The sequence below is a fragment of the Hirundo rustica genome, chromosome 1, assembly GCF_015227805.2.
Source record: "Hirundo rustica isolate bHirRus1 chromosome 1, bHirRus1.pri.v3, whole genome shotgun sequence".
NCBI classification, from domain to species: domain Eukaryota; kingdom Metazoa; phylum Chordata; class Aves; order Passeriformes; family Hirundinidae; genus Hirundo; species Hirundo rustica.
In genome coordinates, this window is record NC_053450.1 from 29,479,828 (window position 1) to 29,498,711 (window position 18,884).

The following is an 18,884-nucleotide window of genomic DNA, read 5'->3' on the forward strand; positions in this document are numbered from 1 at the left end:
ATGATTAGTTTGCTGTAAAACAGTTTCCTGTTTTATAAAAAGGCATAGTGAATTTTATAAGTTTTTGAAATCTTTGGATTACTGAAATATATTTTCATTAATTTTTAAGAATATAAACATAAATGTTCAGTAGAATCTTTTGCAAAGAAAAATGGGGAGGTGACTTGAATATTGTTTGCATATTATCAGGGGCTGGGTGTAGAGTGTACAGAATGTAGAGCAGTTGCAGGTAACAGAGAGAAAATAAGACAGAATCTTAACAGCTTCCATTTTACAGTTCAGGAATGTGGGATATAGACTAAGGTGCTTTGTCTTCTAGGAGCTAGTGTGAGTATTGGCTAGGAAAAATGTTCTCACTGAGTGCTTATATCCCACAACACCGACTGGAGAAAATTCTGGTTTTTTGAAAATCAAATAAATGCTGATAAGGAGAAAGGAGACAGCAAAGGAAGTTGTATGGGGAGTTTCAGTTAAAGTATCCAAAGTTTGGAGGAAAATACACAGAGTAGAGTAGAAATATATTACATTCATAAGAAAGACTTACTGCTCTGAAAAAAGTCCAGCAAGTGAGAGATGTTGCCTCCTTACTTTCTTCATTTGTTCTTCATTATTTTACTTTGTTTTGGGGGTTTAGTTTTGTTTTGGTTTTTTTAGCCCCGGTTCAGCAGCCACTTGTTCAGGCACATTGCAGAGCTGTATGAGTAATCCCACAGAAATCAGTACGTTTATCCATGTCAGTGACATGGACCACAGCTCTTACTGAATTCAAGCACTAGTTTGCAAATATTTCAAGATTTGCTGTCTGTACACATTTGTACAAAACCTAACACAGTCACGCTCTGGAACTGGGAGGATTTAGCAATAACTATGAGGGGGAAAAGGAAAATTCTCTAAAAATCAAATGAGTTTCTTGCAATTGACTGACTTACATTTTAATCTTGGTTTTATGAGCAGTTACTACTTTCACTGAAAAATGCAAAATAATTAAAATATATTGTGCATTCATATACAGGTTCTGTATTAAGTGATTTTTTTTATTATTTTCTGGTAAGTTTTATTCATGCATAGAACAGGTGAAACATTTTCCTTTCACACATAGCAAGCTCAAGTGCTCCAATTTTAGTCAAATATTTAGTTGTGTTTTATCTAAATGAGTCCTAGTTTGGACATCATTCTTTGCAGTCGCCTTTTCCCAAGGTGATAGGGATGGAGATATCCAGTTCCTTCCATTTTCCAGGACCTCATGGCTGTCACAGGATGTTTTAGGAGGGACATCCAAGTGGTTCCATGCAGATGCTGGCACCCACTAACCTCTAGCCCCCTCCAGGTGTGGGCTGGTTTTTGGCAGTGCTGTGTGGTAGCCATTCACATCCCAAGCTCCAGCAGCACATCTAGAGCTGGCTCTTCCCATTCAGGTATCATTAGACCTGGGTGAGTACAACCTTTTGGACAGTGGAGCCCAGCACAAAAATGTGTAATCATTCTTGATTTGGCAGGGTCAGGGCTAAACAAGAGCTAAAAAAAATTTCCTGGTCCTGAACTGACTCTCTGAAAAGCCACTTTCACCATGCCCCTTGGAGCCCCTGACAGTGGGAATCTAGTGCAGCTGTGTCAGGTCTGGCACCATGGAGGAGCAGTTTAGATCTGTGTGATTGGGTAGTCAAGAGCTGTCAGAGGTGTCTGGACTAATTGCACATCCAGGGAGCCCTGCCAGACCTGAACTCTGCACACCTGAGTCATTCCTCTCTGCACTGAGCTTCCTAAAGCGCTAGACTGATGGTTCCAAATTCAGAGTAAAATGCTGTGGACACCTCTCCCAGGTGACAGAACTGTTTTATTCCCTTGCTCTGTGGACAGGAGTTGTAGGAGCTCCTGTAACTCAGTTTTCTCTCTGGAGAAGGCACACTAAGGTAACAGTGCATACTGTTACCTGAAAATTCTTTTTCTGCTGTGCGACCGGTACGTCAAAACCTGTCTATTTTACTGGAGCACGTTCCTAGCAAGGTGAGTGTTTGAGAGGGAGATTGAAAGGCTGAGTTTTATTCGAGATTTGCATCTCCTGGCTCCATTTTCCCCTTCAGAAGGAAGGGGATGTAATTTCAAACCCTTGGTTAAAGAGTTACAAATATTTGGGGAAACAAGATAAGTCACTGCTAATTGATTCTCTGGCCTCATGCTCCCTGTTTTGGAGGTGCTGGCGTTAAAACTGAGGCATGAATCAGTTTGAGTTAATGGTCTCTGTCAGATGATTAGATGGCACTACACATGCTGGAACAGAGTAGCTGGAGAATGGGCAGGAAGAAAAGGAGAATGTGGCATTAGCAGGCACAGCTCCAGGAAAAAAAACCTTACCATTTCTTCTGACTTTTAAATGTAGCCAGGAACTTGAACATATTTAAGTAAGACTGGGCCAGGACAATCCATCAGGAAATAATTGTTGGATTGCTTAAATTGTAGATTAAGTAGGTCTTATAAAAACAAAATAAAAATGTTTACTGGTAAGTGATGATCTTTGCCCTCTGTAGAGGGGCTTTTTATAATAATTTGATTCCACTGGACTGGTTTTCATTGCTTTACAGCATTAATTTCATGGTAGTGCGAGTTCGTGGTTTACATTCTCTTACGCTGCTCTCCAGATGACTGACCCAGTATTCAGAAAGGCAGTAGTATTTGTACTTCTTTTTGTCTGATTATTTTTCCTCCTTTTTAAGCTTCAGTTTGTTAATAATCAAAGCCCGAAAATGCATCCATCATGTAGGAGACATTTTACTACCTGTAGTTCAGTGTTTCATTGATTTCATTATTACAGTCATAATAATTTATGACAAAGGGACAAGTAGAGCCAGAATCCTCATATTATTTGATGAAATGTGGATGTAGGTGTTTAATGCCTAAAGAAATTATTTCTGATAAAAATAAATCCAGGCTAAAACTTGTCATGTGGGAGAAACTTAACCCTTTTCACTGGGCTTGGGGAAGTAGCTGATAACTGCTGTGGCTGTTTGACTCCCTTGTTCAGATTAAAAAATAAATTAAAAGAAGGAGGAAGGGAATGAAAGAACATTTCCTTACCATGCAGTCACACAAACTATTGTCTGTGAGCTCCCTGCCCCCATCTCTTTCACCCAGGCACACACACACACGCACACAAAAAGCCAATTTTGTGTCCTTCTGAGCACACAGATGTTCCTCTTGGCATCCCTACAGTATGGATAGGGGTTTTTTTGCAGGCACAGAATGTGAGGCTTCTTTGTTGGAGACAAAGTGTTGCCTGTGGTGGGAATTGCTGCAGTGATGGGAAAGTATCGTAATGTATTGTTGGATTGCTGTGTTTTTTACCCCAGTAGAGACAGTACATTAAAGTAGCTTTGTGGGCAGTGAATTGTTTGAGCCAAGCCTGGCTAATAACACCCTCTCCTTGGCAAGCAGTCACACAAGGTACGGTTGGCATCGTTTGGATGGTCACAGGATTTGTCGCAGGCATCTGCAGCAGCTCTGCTGCCTTGAGTACAAGTCTTAGCAGCCGCATGTGGTGAGTTAATGGAGTGCTCTGACTGTGGACAGAGAGCAGTCATACTTTCAGCTCTTCATTTTTTAGTGTTATGAAGATCTGATATGATACATGCCTTCTTCTAAGTTATTTCTAGGACATCTGTTCTGGAGTTTTTGTATAAAGGGTCTGAGAAAACAGCTTAAAATGTTTAAATTAATTTCTAAGTGACATTGGAAACTAATAGCATTGAGTGTTTGTCTGAGCTTGTGTACTGAAGAGGGTTCAAATTGTTTCTTGTGCTAAAGTCTGCCAGAGAACATGGTTCTTCTTTGGGCACAGTTGAGGACATTGTCTATCTGGCTCTGAATCCAGCTCTTCTGATGGTACCAAGCATGAGGAACACGGACCTGTAAGCTGGGGGTCTAGATTAGGTTCCTTCTGTTCATATCATGTTATTTTTTATTTCCATTCTTCAAATATGCACACCTTTTGTCATGACTTTGACAATTTTGATTGGCAGTTTTGTACTCCCATAATACATTTCTGATGTGAAAAGTCTACTTATGTAATCCAGTTGAAAGACTGCACAGTTTAAGTTGGAGGAAATGGGGTCAAAAAAGAGATTAAAGGCAAAAAATTCCTTGAAGAAGCTGCTTCTAGGAAGAATTTGGAGATGGTACTGTAGAGGGGAAAGTTACTTGACTCTTTATAATAGTCATTAATTCTTTTATTTCTCAGTTGCTTCCTCTAATGACAGAATCTCTATTCCTTCCTTCTTCCCCCTAAGTACCTTTATCTATGTCTAATTTTCTCATTGTGGAGAAGGATGTAATAATCTAAGTTTTTGTAGTTCTTTTGTCTTTCCACATCTAGGGGAAAAACAAACAAACAAAAAGACCCCAAACCCACAGCCTTATTTGGTATTTTTTCTCAGTCCATGTGTGTGTGTTGTGTTTAAGAACTTAGCAGTGGTTCTGTACAGAGCAGAAGACAATAAAGTGGTAATAGAAGAAGGCATAAGCCAAATTAATAGATCAGGAAGATGGCTCTTGTCCCATGTCACAACAGTTGTTGCTAGTTCATTTCCAGGTATGCTCCACATACTGAATTCAGATCTGCTATCATGATTACACCTACTTTTTACTATTTTTAAAAAAGCTTTTTTCATCCTTGATGCCTATTTCTTGTTTGTCTCTCCAATTTCACTGAACTGCATAGACTATACTTACTCTAAGCTTTTCCCTCTTCTTTCATTCCCCCTTTTAAAATTTTAAGCATGCTCCTGTTCCACTGTCAGTGTTCCCTGAACAGAATTCCCTTCAGAAACCCTTCCTACCCTTCTCCTGTCTTTGGTGTTAGTATCCCAGGACACATTCTGAGGTGGTACCCAGAAGCTTTCCCTGGAGGCCCTTCCTTGTCTACTTCCAACCTGCAACTGCCACTTTTGCCTGCATGTTTCTTTTGATTTATCCAACTGTTTATTTCTTATTTACTGCCTCAAAACCAAAATTTTCTGAAAAAAAAATTGCTTAACCTCAAGCATTATAGCATTAGTTCAACCTTTGTAATTTCTACTGTCTTAATAGTCTGGTAATATCTTGTTTCATGCTCTTTTGGATGGTTTTTCCCTCCATTTAGCATTTCTAAAAGCTGCCCTTGGCAATCTGAGCTCACTCCTGACATTGTTGTGTGCAGCAGTTGAGTGGCTTGTTAGGTGACCTTTCTCATTGGTAATGCCTTGCTGAGACCCACCAGGTTCTTCATGGATATTCTTTATATGTGTTCCTTATCCATTTCACAGTTTCATGAAGGACGTATTTTAAAAATCTGAAACACATTTGAACACTGTCCCTCTCCTGACTCTGATTAAGATCTATTAATATGTTAGGGGGTTTTAGCAGAAAGTGGAACCATCAATTATTAGCTCTGCTCAAAGGCAAGTGCATACCATCAAACTGACAGTGTCAAACTGGGTGCATTTTAAAGGCACCATTCTCCAATAAGATTTTCATGTTGTCTCTGAATAGACTTTTATTAGCTGTGAAAGCCATTGGAATGAATAAGACAAGTGTTAGCTTACCAAAAATGCTTCTGACCAAATCTGAAAATGTTCCTTTTACAGGAGCACCATGAAGACTTTTTCATCCAAAAGTCTGTTCAGTGTTAGTCTGTATTGTTCACTTATAGTGTAAATAGCTGAGATTGTTCTTGAGGCATTCATGTAAATGGATACTAATAAGGAATTGAAACTTCAAGAAATATTATTTGATATACCTTAAGATGTTGGGTAATGTTCTCTGGTGTACAAATGCAAGCATATGTTCCAAATGTTCACACTCAATGATGCTTCAAGATGGTTTAAGAATGCTGGAAGTAGTTAGGTTAATCTGTTGTTACAGGGGGACTTTTCCTCTACCATATCCTTATGCACTTTTAGCTTTTTCAGACCATACTGTCAGACATTTTTAGCTATAATCTTTAGCTGAGAGTCTTGCAGTTGTCTGAGAAATCTGCATATGTTGCAAATTACAGACCAGCTGTCACGTAAATATGACTTGACTTTCGCCACAGTGAACAGTAAGAGTGACTGAGCAAGCCAGAGGGCAGATGTGACAGGCAGTGCGTTGTGCAGGTACCAACAGCCACAAGGAGAGTTGGGGAAGGACTAGGAGATAAGGAGGTTCAGGGAAGAGGATGGTACTTTTCAGCAGTCCTTTGGGAAGGAGCAGTCTCCCTTGGCCTCAGCTGATTGGTAAAGAGGAACCGTGTGGTACCTCCAGCTCCTCTTGTCTTAGAATCCCATCCAGTTCTTTGTCCTTTTCTCTGACGCCCATCAACTCTCTGCAGACCTCACCCATATTCTCCAAAGTTGTACTCCTCAATCTGTATGTCCTCCAGACCCTTCTCTCCCTGCCCATTCTTCCTCTGAAACCCCAAACCATTAGTGCCCAGCCTTCCCTTATCTTTAACACCTTTTGCATCTTTCCTGTTGCATTCACTTGCAACTAAGAATTCAGGTATCTGCTCCAGCTATTCAGCAGCTCTGTTTTCTGTCTGTCTTTGTATGCCAGCCCTTACATGGTTACCAACACTCACTGCCACTGGAACAGCCATTTTAGCTGTCCCTACATGTCTTCTGCATCCAAGCAAAGAATAAATCCAGTTTATGACTAAGATGAGGTTTAAATACAAATAAAGGCCAGGGACAGTACTTTCCATCAGTGCAGATGGGAGCATCAGAGCAGGGTTAGATGATATGTCTCCAAAAACCTGCTGAGAGTATGTCAGTTATCCTGGTTTGCTGAGGATTCTCCTGTGTGACAGCCACTCCAAGCTGTAAAAAGCTTGATGATTGAGCACCAAAGCTGGGCAGGTTTTTAAATTCATTGTCATTGTTCCCATATCATTACCCAGGTAGTAAGGGGGAGTCTGATTTGAATTTTGATAAGGAACCATGTCTGAATTATCAAAATGTACTAATTTTAATCCCTTATAAGAGAACTGCCAGGATGGCTGCCAGGATGGTGTGAGGGGATTGGAATCAGCTGAGTGAGAAAACTGAGAAGTGCTGCAAGAAAAGGAAAACAACTGAACTTAGTTGGTACTGGTGAGAGAGAAAGTTATGAAAAGAAAGTGAGTTTGGCTGGATAAATGGGCTGGGACTAGGATGAGTGAGGAGGCAGTAAGTAAGAAGGGGCAAGAAAGCATGTCTAAGTTTTTTCTAGAACAGAAAAAGAAGACTGTAAATGCCTGGTCTGAGAACTCAGGGAGACAGCAAGAGGCCAGAGAAGTTACGATTTAGGAAATGGAGTAGTTGTAGAAAGGGAGTAAGATTGAGACCACGTCTGTGAAGAAAATGAAGACAGTATTGTGGAGAGTGAATTTGAACTGTGGAGGGCTGAAGGTTTAGGAGTGCATACCTGAAAATTATCTGACTGAGCCAAGGTCTCAGCATGCGAAAGAGAAGGAGTAAGAATGACAATAGTGATTACTTGTGGAAAGATGGATAGAAGAATGTGACCTAGAGTATACTTCACATGAATTTGGTTTTTGTTTTTTTGCGGGTTTTTTTTCCACTTGGGTACCTTTATCTTTCATCTTTTAAGCAGTTTGCCTGGCTTCTGGTGCCTGTAAGCACAAAGGGCTGTGGGTTTTTTTAGTGTTTTGTAAAATCATTGGCTAATTTTTTATATATATTTAAATATATAGTCTTTATTTTTTAACGTTTTGTAAGTTACAAAGCAATATTTTAATCAAAATAGTTAATTTCCTAGTATAAACAGTGGAAAAATACAAAAATTTGGACTAAAGACTCAGATTTCTTTTTTTTCTTTCATTTTCCTCTCAAGTTAAAGGATATGCTTTATATTATAGACTGAGAAAGCAACTGGCATACTGTATGATGACATGAGTATATCTGATACAAGTTCTTAGATGACAGGAGCCACCTCTTGCAAGTTTCATTTGTCAAAGCTTACCTCTCTGTGCCATGGAGAAAAGGTTACAGCATTCATCTTTGATGTGATATGAAGTACATTTTAAAATGTAGATTATTCTGTGGATTCCTTCCCTAAAAAAGGGAATGATCCTGTACCAAAAGTTTTAGTGAATGAAAATTGATTCTTGCACATATGGTAGCAAAAGTTAAAGCAAGATTTTTTTTTTTTTTTTTTTTTTTTTTTTTTTTTTTTTTTTTTTTTTTTTTTTTTTTTTGGCTTGTTGTAGTAATTCAGTGTTGGGTGCTTTAGGTTTTGTTTGAATTGAGGAAAAGCATGTTACTTTTTAGAAGTGATTTACAAGTAAGAAATTCTACTGGGACTCTAAATGTCCAGACTGGAACAGAATTGGATTTAAATACTTGATACCTTTGGCTGTATTCTTTTGCTGTCACAGACACAAATGCCATTGATTATTGATATCATGCTAATAGCAGAGCTTGACAGTGTCTTCACAATGGCTTGTTTGATGCTTTTCTGTGACAGTTATAAAACAATTCTTGTCAGGCTTTGCATTTACTTTCTTTTAGCAATCAGAATGAAAGCTTACATATTTCATTCACCTATGTCTGTGCCAGCTATCTGGCATCTCAATAGCCAACAGGGAAGACACAGGGAAGGGTGACGAGGTCTCTGCACTTGAGTCCCACAGACTGCCAAGGCTTGAGCAATAAATTATGGCTTTGAACAGCTCCATAAGCATAACTGGAGATATTATTTTACCCCCTAATGATGGGGTGGACTCTCAAACTCTGCTGTTTGCGCCAATCTGTTCAGTAGGTTTTTTTCCCCCAAAGTGTCCATACCTGCAGTGATGTCAGCACTTCTGTAACTTCCAGTTGTCCAGGGGTGTTTCTGTGTGCTTTTCACATCAGCATCTAGCTAATATGCCCAAACTCTTTGTGTATTCATTTCCAATTTCTACTTTAGATGGTGGTCAGTGTAAAGTGGGGTTTAGCTTTAGACTTCCTCAGGTGCTTAAAACCTGCTGGTTTTAAGGATGTTTACCATAAGATCTGCTTATGCACTGTTGTTATAAAACACTAGGTGACAATGGCTGTGGCTTAAGTTAATAATTTCATACACTCTTAAAGCATTTTGCTAAATGCTTCCAAGAATATGAGATACTTTTATCTGCTTTTATCTAGAAGATGCTTCTGTCTAGCAGAGTTTAGCTTGTTTCATTGTAGAAGTATGGATTTGGCGCAAGGAGCAAAAATATTCTGAAAAATTATTTAGCAGGTGTCACAAGCAATAACTGCTCAGAAGAAGTGAGAACGTGTTTGCTTTCTTAGTTCAAGGAAAGGGGAAAACAAATGGAGTAGGAAATAAATACAGCTGAAGTGGTAATGGGTTGATGAGTCACAAGAAGCGAGATTGCATTTTCTGACAATGTAGCTGGCAACCTTGGAGCATTTTTGTTAAATGTTTGATTGCAGAGAACAGAGGTGCTTTGAAAATCCTATTTTGAGCATCCATCCCTTATTTGAATGACTGGATGCTGTGGTAATAAATAATGGATGAATAAAATTTAAGCCAAAAGGGACCTTCAGGTCATCTCTCAGGAATTCACTGTATCATGAGACATGACATTTCAGCAGGTTATCCTGAACTGAACTAGCACATCTGTTTTGACATCTCTTCAACTGAAGCCATCAATGGCTGAAAAGTCTCAGGGCTTGGAGTTTTTTCCTATTAATTCATCAGTGTTATTTGCAAATTGTCATTCTCGTCCGCATTAGCTGGATTTCCTGATTATTACATGCTTTTCCCAGAGAGATTTAAGCACCTTTTAATACCAGTATTTTCTTTCTGTGTTGACAGCTCAATCTTTTTAATAACAGATCAAGATCTTTACTTGTCCTCTCTTTAACAGCCTTTAAAGAAAGGCAGGCAGCAGGATACTACCGCACGATACTGCTCTCCCAGTATCTCTTCCACCATCCAGATTCTACTCTGTGCAGAATTCATGGGATCTTCCTGCTGCCACATTTCTTCCATTGCTGCTATGTACAAAACTGGGATTTGGCCCTTTTGCCCCCAGAATTGCCTAGGAGCTCATTCTGAAGGGTTGGTGTGTATTACGACTGCTGTCTGGACCTGCTGGATGCAGGATCGCCGTCCCCATCGCTTTACAAGATACAGCTGACTTGACAAGATGTAGATTTTTACATAGAAATGCACTGCCTTCAGCTTGACACCAGTCTACTTTCTTCATCCATATTTTCTCTGAACAAGAATTTTGTGGTACTGGCAATGAGGGAGAAGTTTCTGGGAAGTGGTGTGCTTTTACAGAGCTCCTTCACTGTGGGGCATAAGAGGGTGACCTGGACAAAATTCATAAGCCACCTGTAGGGCGTCGCTTTGCTGATAAAGTTGAGACCAGTGTGGGCTCAGGCAGCATCTGGGAATGCTTCAGAATATTTTTTAGAAACAAGATGGATTGTTCCGCACACAGCTTTGTTCCACACCAGCTGCGCTGCTTTGCTGCTGGCTGCAGTTAGTTAGAGGTGGGCTTACTTCTGGGGATGCTTTATCATTTCAGTATTACTAATGAGGAGCTGCAGGGTGATTTTGAGTGGATTTGAATGGTGGTAAGAATGGTCTGGAGAGAAAGTGATGGTCAGTTTATTTCACTACCTTTGCTGCTTTTTTATTCTTTCTGAGGTTGATAACGTGGTGTCTTTCGCATAATTAAAAAAAAAAAAGAAAGTGAAATGGTTTTGAATTTTGTAAACTGTTCTGCACTGTGCTAAGAAACTGAAACAAAACCTCTTGAATAATGGATCTGAAAAACACACTTTGAAATTCTCACAGTACAAAAATGAAAGGCATCAAGACTTCTGATGGCATTCACTGAGAGTACCATTGCTCAACTCTAACCGTGTCTTTGGAGTGTTTTATATTAATTGATTTTGTATGGAAGATAATCCAGGAATTCCTTTCATTGCAGAAAACCATCACTAGGCTGTGCTGGGGGACATTAAAAAATAATGATGCAAAAAGTGTAAAAAAATCTAATTCTCTAAGCTACACCCTCAGTGTAGCTGAACTCCAGGTTTAAGAGTTGCCTTCCTACTCCTTTCAGAAAGGCACATTCCTGAAGTGTGGGACAGAGGGCATGGAAGAATGGACAGTGGAGGAGGATGGTCATAACCAGCCCTAGCAAGTTAATTTATCTTTGTATTGCACAGGTTATTGTTCCAAAAGGAGGCAGTGGAGACTGAGAACCCTTAAGAGTTGAGGATATTATGAGCCAAAATATTCTGCTTCTCTCAAAATATCAATCCTGTATTTTTATAGTATGAAATAGAAGGTAACTGTGAATGCACTTTTGAAATGAATGGGAAATACCAGACAAACCCAGTGAGAGTCAACTGTAATTGCATTGTTATTTTTGTAGCAATGTTTCCAAGAATAGAAGCTTTGTTGCCTTAAATTTTAAACTAATAACTTGAGGAGTTTTAATAGAAAAAGGACTGCTAGCTAATTTGTGATCATATGCAGTTTTAAATAATGGACAGTTTAACAAAATGCTTTAATGTCTACACCTGTAATTTGGAGTTTGAATAAAGTTCTTAATGCCATTTAGTAATAAGGATGCTTCCTTTGCATGTGAAATTGCACACCTGCAAAACTACTGTCCCATTTTCTTGGCCGAAATTGGTATAATTAGGATCCTCATTTTTAGTTATAGCCTCCTTGTTTTTACATGTTCATCACTTTCCAAGGCAACTCCATTTGTAGACCTTTTGCTGTAACCTGGAATGACTTTTAAGTTAAAAGAAGAAAACATTACCTCCCCCCTTCTTAATTAGCAGGAGCTGAAATATGGCATTCCATATCCTCCCCCTCCAGTTTTATTATGTAAAAATACTGGGGGTTTTTTGTTGCTTCATATATCTTTCACATAGTAAAATTACCTTAAAATTACAAGTTTAAAATCTTGACTGAAGAGTTGGGGGAGTTTTGGCTAAACCCTTTAATTTACCATTAAGATTTTGAGAGATTTAAAGCTTCAGTGCAAAAGTGAAAGGATCAGCATAGAGACCAAATTTCAATAAAAGTGATATAGACAGTCAGAAGGAAGCTTCCAAGTGGCTTGAGTCTGAAAGTGCTCACTGTTCTACTCATGATTAGCAAAGAGAAGACCTACTTTTTGTAAGTTAAGACACAGTAGTTTGATATTTGCATGCAAAGATAACAGGCCCTGTTTTTAATGTAGTAACAGGACATAAACTTCAATTTTTGTATTTGTTTTTAAAATTTCTTTTGCACCATTAGCAAGGCTGTGCTGCGTGCTTTCTCTGTGCTCTTATATTCTCTGTTACATAGGCGATGTGTAGTTGCACAGACCTAGGGTTCAAATAAGAAAAAGGATTTTCATTTTGCTTCTTTTCTAGTTATTCTCCATCACAGTTCAAAAAAAATTTTTTTAAGGTCAAGAGAAATTCTTATACCTTCATTTGTGTATGTAATTAAACACCTTTGCCTACTTCTCAGTGAATTTAATACTTTTACCTGGCAATAGGAAGTGGTAGGAGGAAAACACATGGATCCTTGAAAAACACAGTGCTTGGGGGTTGGGTACCTGCTGATGGTCATTGGCTAAGATGATTGAATTGAATACCAGCATTGTTACTTAAATAAAAAAAGTGAGTCCTTTTGCAAAATGGAGTAAGTAGATGGCTTATTTCCTTTTACGTTGGTGTCCTGTGTCTCCTAGGCCAATCTTTCTGAAAATAGTAAAATGCCTGCTTTATTTCTGGGTACTGCTTCAAGCTTCTGCCTTAGCCATAGGATAGTTTTATCTGTTTTAAGGATAAATACCTTTGTGGATAGAATATGATTTCTATGCATAGAGCAGCCAATCATTTCCTCTTGCTCTAAAATGTGGTGGATAGACCACCACTGCATGTTGTGTTCATGTTTCTGCTCTGTCTACATCATCCACATACTCTTGAAGTGTTTTAGCTGTAGGGAACATCTGTCACAAACCCAAATGTTTATATTCATATAAATTGGCAGTTGTGTCAGCTCCTCAAAGAGATGTTCATCGTGATCTTTTTGTAAGCAGATGTGCTGTGACTGGAAAAGCTTCTTTAATAATGAAGTACAATTTAAAGTATCTGAAATCTGTTCCAGTTACTGAAGCAGCATTGAAGATTGTGATTCTTCTTACAAAAATACAATTGCTTGGATTTTGCATTACAAATATATGCTGAAGTCATGTCTGGAAATTGGAGCAAAGTTCTCTGCTGACTGTACAGTGAGCAGTGCTAAAATTAGGGGAGTTGTGCTTAAGATTATTTATTTATTTGTTTCTTTTCTATAAATTTAGACACATTAATCATAGGAAGTACAGTTTCTTCACAGATTTTCCATATGGACTTCCCTAGTTATAAAATAGTACTTTTAAAGGCTTGATTAGAAAAAAAATAGTTTCATCTATTCACTTGTAAAACATCATTGTAGTCAAGCAACCAGCCCAAAAGGAACTGATCCGTGATGAAAATAATATTTTGTATTTCAGCTACAAAGATGGAGTAACACTCTCCCACTGTGTGCTGTCAAATAGAGAAAGGACTTTTAATTCAATTTAAATCTCATTCAGTTCGATCTCTGTAGAAATGTGTTTGACCCTGAAGGTAGTTTTCTCAGCAGCTACCTGCTGTAGGTTACTGATGAGCTGTTTTTCCTGTAGGAGGAAAGAGAAGAAAAAGGCAGAGGGATGATTGGTCTTTAAAATTTGTTACAGAACCACTAGTGTTAGTCTTGAGTTTTATTAGATTCAAAATATATTAAGATTTTTTAAAGTGGGACAGAGTGCTGTAGTTCAAAGATCAGAGTTTAGTGTTAGGTTTTAATAGTTTTATGCAGTCTTTTCAGTGATGCTTTCCTCTTCTTGGCTCTACTGTATATAGTATAGTTTCCTAGATTTCTACACAATTTGCCTGTGTTTTCAGTGCTTTTTTGTCACATGCTTTACATTTTTCCCTTCTTTCCTGTCTTTCCAAGACTCCTATTTTCTCATTAAAAGTTATCTGCTCCTTCTTTTATGTTTCCACAGATCATTTCTCCCTCTCAGATTTCTTTCTCTCCCTCTTATTTTGCCCTTTCTCAAAACCTAATCCCTCCCCCCACACATTGATAAAGGCAGTAAAATCTGATATTTTATGCTGAAGATACTGTTAGAGATCAGGAAAACTTCATGGTTAGAGGCAAAGGCAAAGGTAACCCATCTAGCCAGCAGCTGTCAGTGCAGTGAAGGTTCGGTTCACGCTACAGAATTTTCTGGGAATTTCTCCCATATATCCAATGGCTAAAACTGCTAGTCTTCATTTGCTGGTCTTCATTTAAGATACTTCAAAGAGGAGCTTTCCTCTTCGTTCTCCTTCTTATGCCACAACTTTTTTGGGGACCTCTCTTCTCAATAAGCCTAACAAATCCTGGAAGATACCATCTACTTTAAGGTCTTATGCATTGTCTTTTGATTTCAGCAATACTTAAATGCTGCATGTTAGGTTTTGTAAATAATTCTCATCAGTTGTGAAACTTCTGTTTTGAAATGCATATAGTTCACAGAGAAAAGGACAGAATTGATCCCTCCTAGCTATTTAGGTAACAACCAAACATAAGCTGTGTTCTGTCTTTGGTAGCTGTGTCATACTCTTCACTGCAGCAGTGCTTACTTGCATTTTGGACTGGTGAGGGCCTTCACTTTTATGTTTTTGAAGAAAATGTGGGTTACTTGCACTAGACTCATGCAGATCATCATAGGATTCACTGGGATGAGTGTTGGCAGAACTCTTGCTGCCTGAGTACCCTATATACCTACTCAGGGTGAAGGTGTCAAATGCTCTTCCTTTGCAGTCTGGATCATAGCCGAGTATTACCTGGGATTAACCAAGAGGCAAGGGGAATGAATGTAAGATAGCACTGACAGAAAATGACAACAAAATAAAACAAAAACAAAACCCACCACAAATGCAAGTCCAGGACTGTTGCCATATTATGTGAGCTTTTGTGAGATCTTTATATAGCTCTGACTGAATTTTCCCACAGCCTTCTGACATAAACATCTTGTTTCCCACATTCCTTTCTGATGATAGTCAACTGATGGACTTCTAGCCTGGCCAGTGGGATGGAGAAGTGGTAGCCTTGTTCTGCAATCCCTGGTCATTCTTCAAAACCTGTAAAAGCGAGGTCTTTGTAAACAATAAAGTCTTTCTTCTTCAGCCTTCATCTTGTGGAGTCAAATCTGTGAGTATTTACTCAGGTCCACTAGCGACACAAGACACACAAGACCTTTTCTTAAGATGTTTAGTTTTCCAAATGAATCTTGGTTTGACAAGCTGAAGAAAGTTGAATCTGGTTCAGTTTTGCTTCATGCTGGCAAACAGTTGTCAGACAGAGAAGATTGTCTGCCCAAGATGGAGGTGAAAATGAGCAAGGTGGAAGTGGTGCAGCCAGACTTCCCTATTGTATTTTCTTCTGTCGGTAACTGAAGATTGTTTCAAACTTTCTCTTGGTTTTGCTCAAGGTAGTCAGGCTTGCTGTATCTTCAGTTCTTTATGCTTTGACTAGGAGAAAAAAAAAAAAAAAAGTACAACTTGAACTTTCAGAAGAAGAATAGTTCTCAATTTTATTGCTGGACTTCAGTCAGTAGCTCTCCAGGTGCATTATAAAACCTGCTCGTATTTTAAAAATCTTCACTAATTTGGCATGGCCATCCTAACACAGGGTCTGCTTTAAAAACACATTGAACACTCACATCTTCCGACTTAAAAGAAAAAGGAAAAAAGAAAAAAAGAGAGCATAAAACAATAAAACCCAAGCCTGTAGGCAGAATGTTTTATTACAATAGTTGTGGGGTTTCTTTTTAATTATATGTAATAAAAAACTTGCAGATGATGCCCACTCTTTGGATGGGGGGATAAGACAGAAGTTCCTTGCCTGAGGCCCAGGGTTGGAAATATAAACCACAGTTAGCTAGCATTGTACTTTTTGATAATAGCAATGTCACCAGTGATCTAATGATGACTTTTCCTCCCCTTTGATGATATGTTGTCCTGCAGATAATTATTGACATGATAGCAGATGATACAGTAACATATTTTGATGGGAGACACAAACAGTTTCCCATATAATAAACTGCTTTTTTGTAGAGTCTGCGTTCCCACAGTGGGATCTGGTGGTGTCTGTTCTTGGATGGGCAGGATTGTATCAGCAGAGTCTGGCTCTGTGGTGGTACAGAGTGCGTCCCAGCCGTTTTAGTGCTGATGACATTACAACCGCATGGGGCTTTGCTGCAGCACTTTGCTTTCTGTGGGGCTGCTGCTTAGATCTGCAGAGGGAAGAGAGCCTTAGGAAAAGCAAGACCAGTGTTTAACAAAACTTATCTTCTTCCCCCTCTCCCCTTTTCTTCACAGAAAATATCAGAGAGGAACCCGGGTACGCCTGAGGCTGCTGGATCTTGAACTGACATCCAGGTTTTTGGGGGCAGCCAGTGATACAACGTTGCTGGAAGCTGATGCAGTGCTTTTGGGACTTGCAGAGAGCAAGCAAACAAGGCCAAAGGAGTAAATTTACTGCAAAGAGATGCAATTTGTGCTCTATAACAAATTACATAAATTAAATGCTTCCTCAGGAAAGAAATGAAAATTTTGTGTCCATTTAGTCATGTAAAAAATTAGATCAATAAAGACAATAAGCACATTGTACCTAATTCTTGCTCTGTTTTTATTCACTCATCTTTCTAGCTCACTGCCTTTAGATTTAAAGGTGAAGTTTAACTGAGCTTCTGTAGGTTAACTGAATGTGTTCATGTTCTTGTATAAAGAATTTCTGAGTCCATCATGCTATCCTAAAGGAATGTTGATTTTCCATGGAGGCAGTCCAAAGCTTGCTGTCATGGTGCTGCTTCTAGGATGATGTTTCATACAGAACAACATCAAGGGTTTCTGATTTCCAAGTTGCAGGCTGTTTTACTGCTGATACTGGATTTAATATCTGTTACGTAGTACATCAAGCTTTTATTTCCATCAGCATGAGGAACTAAAGATTATCCTCTGCTTTAATCAGAGCTCCCATTTCCTATGCATGTTAGTAAATTTTCTCTGGTGGTTCATAAAAATGGAAAGAAGCTGTTTCAATGTAGTTGTCCAAGTGTAGGTCTTAGTTTTCTGTAAATATATTGAAGATAAATATAGTGGGTATTTGAACACAGAACCAAAAAATCATGCTATGGCATTTCCTATATCTTTTTGGAGCTTTTGTTATCAGAGAACACTTTGTTTGATTTCTGATATATCCAAGTCTGAATTCTACACAGTCGTTTATGGTCTGCATAGTGCCTACCGGGTGTGCTGAGGGAAAGTGAAATTTGCCATTCATACCATTGAATTACAAAAGAAAGCCTGTTTGATCTTAAAATATTTTTCCCAAATGTTAGAATGAAATGAGATTTGTTAAGATAGTATGCCTTGTTTTTCTGCAGTGACTGTCCAGTGACAATGTGGTTCTTTTATATGTATGTTATTCAGCAAATTGCACAAAATTCAGTAAAACACACACTGGCTTAAGCCAGTATTACCCAGATCCACAGCCTTTCTGCTAGAGCAGGCTGTGTGAGCAGTGATGGAGCCACTGAAGGATGGTGTAGCTCCTTCTGCCTCTCGTGACTGAGTATATAGATGTCTCAGTCCTGAGAGGGAAGAGGAGGTAAGGGATCCCTAAAGAAGCAGGGTACCAAAGAACCACTCCCAGGCTGCCATAGCTCACACATCCCTTTCCTTGCAAGTCTTCATATGGTCCAGCAAAATTTATTTAGAATAGGATACAAAAGCTTTAACCTGACCACACCTGTTTATAGGTTAAACATTGTAATTTCTTTTTTAATGTTTTTTGTATTTTTTTTAAACATAGAAAACCAAAAGGAAAGCTGAAGTGCCTTTTTACCTGGAACTACAGCTGTATGCACAGTGATTTGATTGTTTCTTATACCTCTAGCTAAAAGAAAACCTTTGACCAAATAAACAGAAGAAAACAAATTTCCTACCTTTGCCCTCTCGTAGCACTGAAACAAGAGGTACAGTATAGACAGAATCATAGAATTACTAAGGTTGAAAAAGATCTCCATGATCATTGAGTCCAACTGTTAACCCAACACTGCCATCTTCACCACTAAACCATGTCCTTAAGTGCCACATCTGCAAATTTTTTGAACTTCCAGAGGTGGTGGTTCCACCACTTGTCTGGGCAGCTGTCACCTTGGTTTTTCTGAGTTTTTTAAAGCCTTTTGATTGTTCATAAAATGGAGTCAGACTTTTTAGCTACTGTACAATATTAAGAGCAGTTTTCACTTTTTCTCACACATGTAACATAAATAAATCCTTTGTTTTTCATTCTCTGTCCTTTGTTTGCATATTTCTAGCCTGAAAACAATTGTAACTGACAGTTGGTCTGGCCATTCGGGTGGGAGGTGAAAACTCCAGAAGCCAATCTTCAGCCAGACCCACAAATGTATAAAAAGTAAGAAATAAACAAGCAGAGAGTTCTCCGCCTTGTTCTCCGCTCTAGGCTTAGCTCAGCCTTGAGCTTGCTCGGAGGAACTCTCTGCCCTGCAAAAATCTCTTAACTGTGTGATTGCTTTGCATATCCCCGTCACAGGCAGCCTGTTCCAGTGCCTGACATCACCTGATATGGGAAGTTTCCAAGATACATCTCATGTATGATCTGTCAAGAAGAACATTTTTAGCATAAGGTATTTATTTACCAAAATACTAGGAGGATTCACACAGTAAATGCATAACCATTCTGAAGGAATGGGCATGTTTCAGCAGATCCTTTTACAGTTTTGCAAACTGAAATTTTGTTTCTGAAATCAGTATGGA

The 18,884-nt window shown here is 38.8% G+C and overlaps 1 protein-coding gene across 1 annotated transcript in view; it reads left to right on the forward strand.

Moving 5' to 3' along the window:
* The window catches only part of TPD52 (tumor protein D52), a 121,784-nt gene extending 105,067 nt beyond the window's left edge, over positions 1-16,717 (forward strand). The window contains exon 7 of the mRNA XM_040067346.1: positions 16,422-16,717. Within this exon, the coding sequence (XP_039923280.1) occupies positions 16,422-16,575 (154 nt within the window). The 3' untranslated portion in view covers positions 16,576-16,717. The remainder of the gene's footprint in view (positions 1-16,421) is intronic.
* Positions 16,718-18,884: the final 2,167 nt, after the last annotated feature.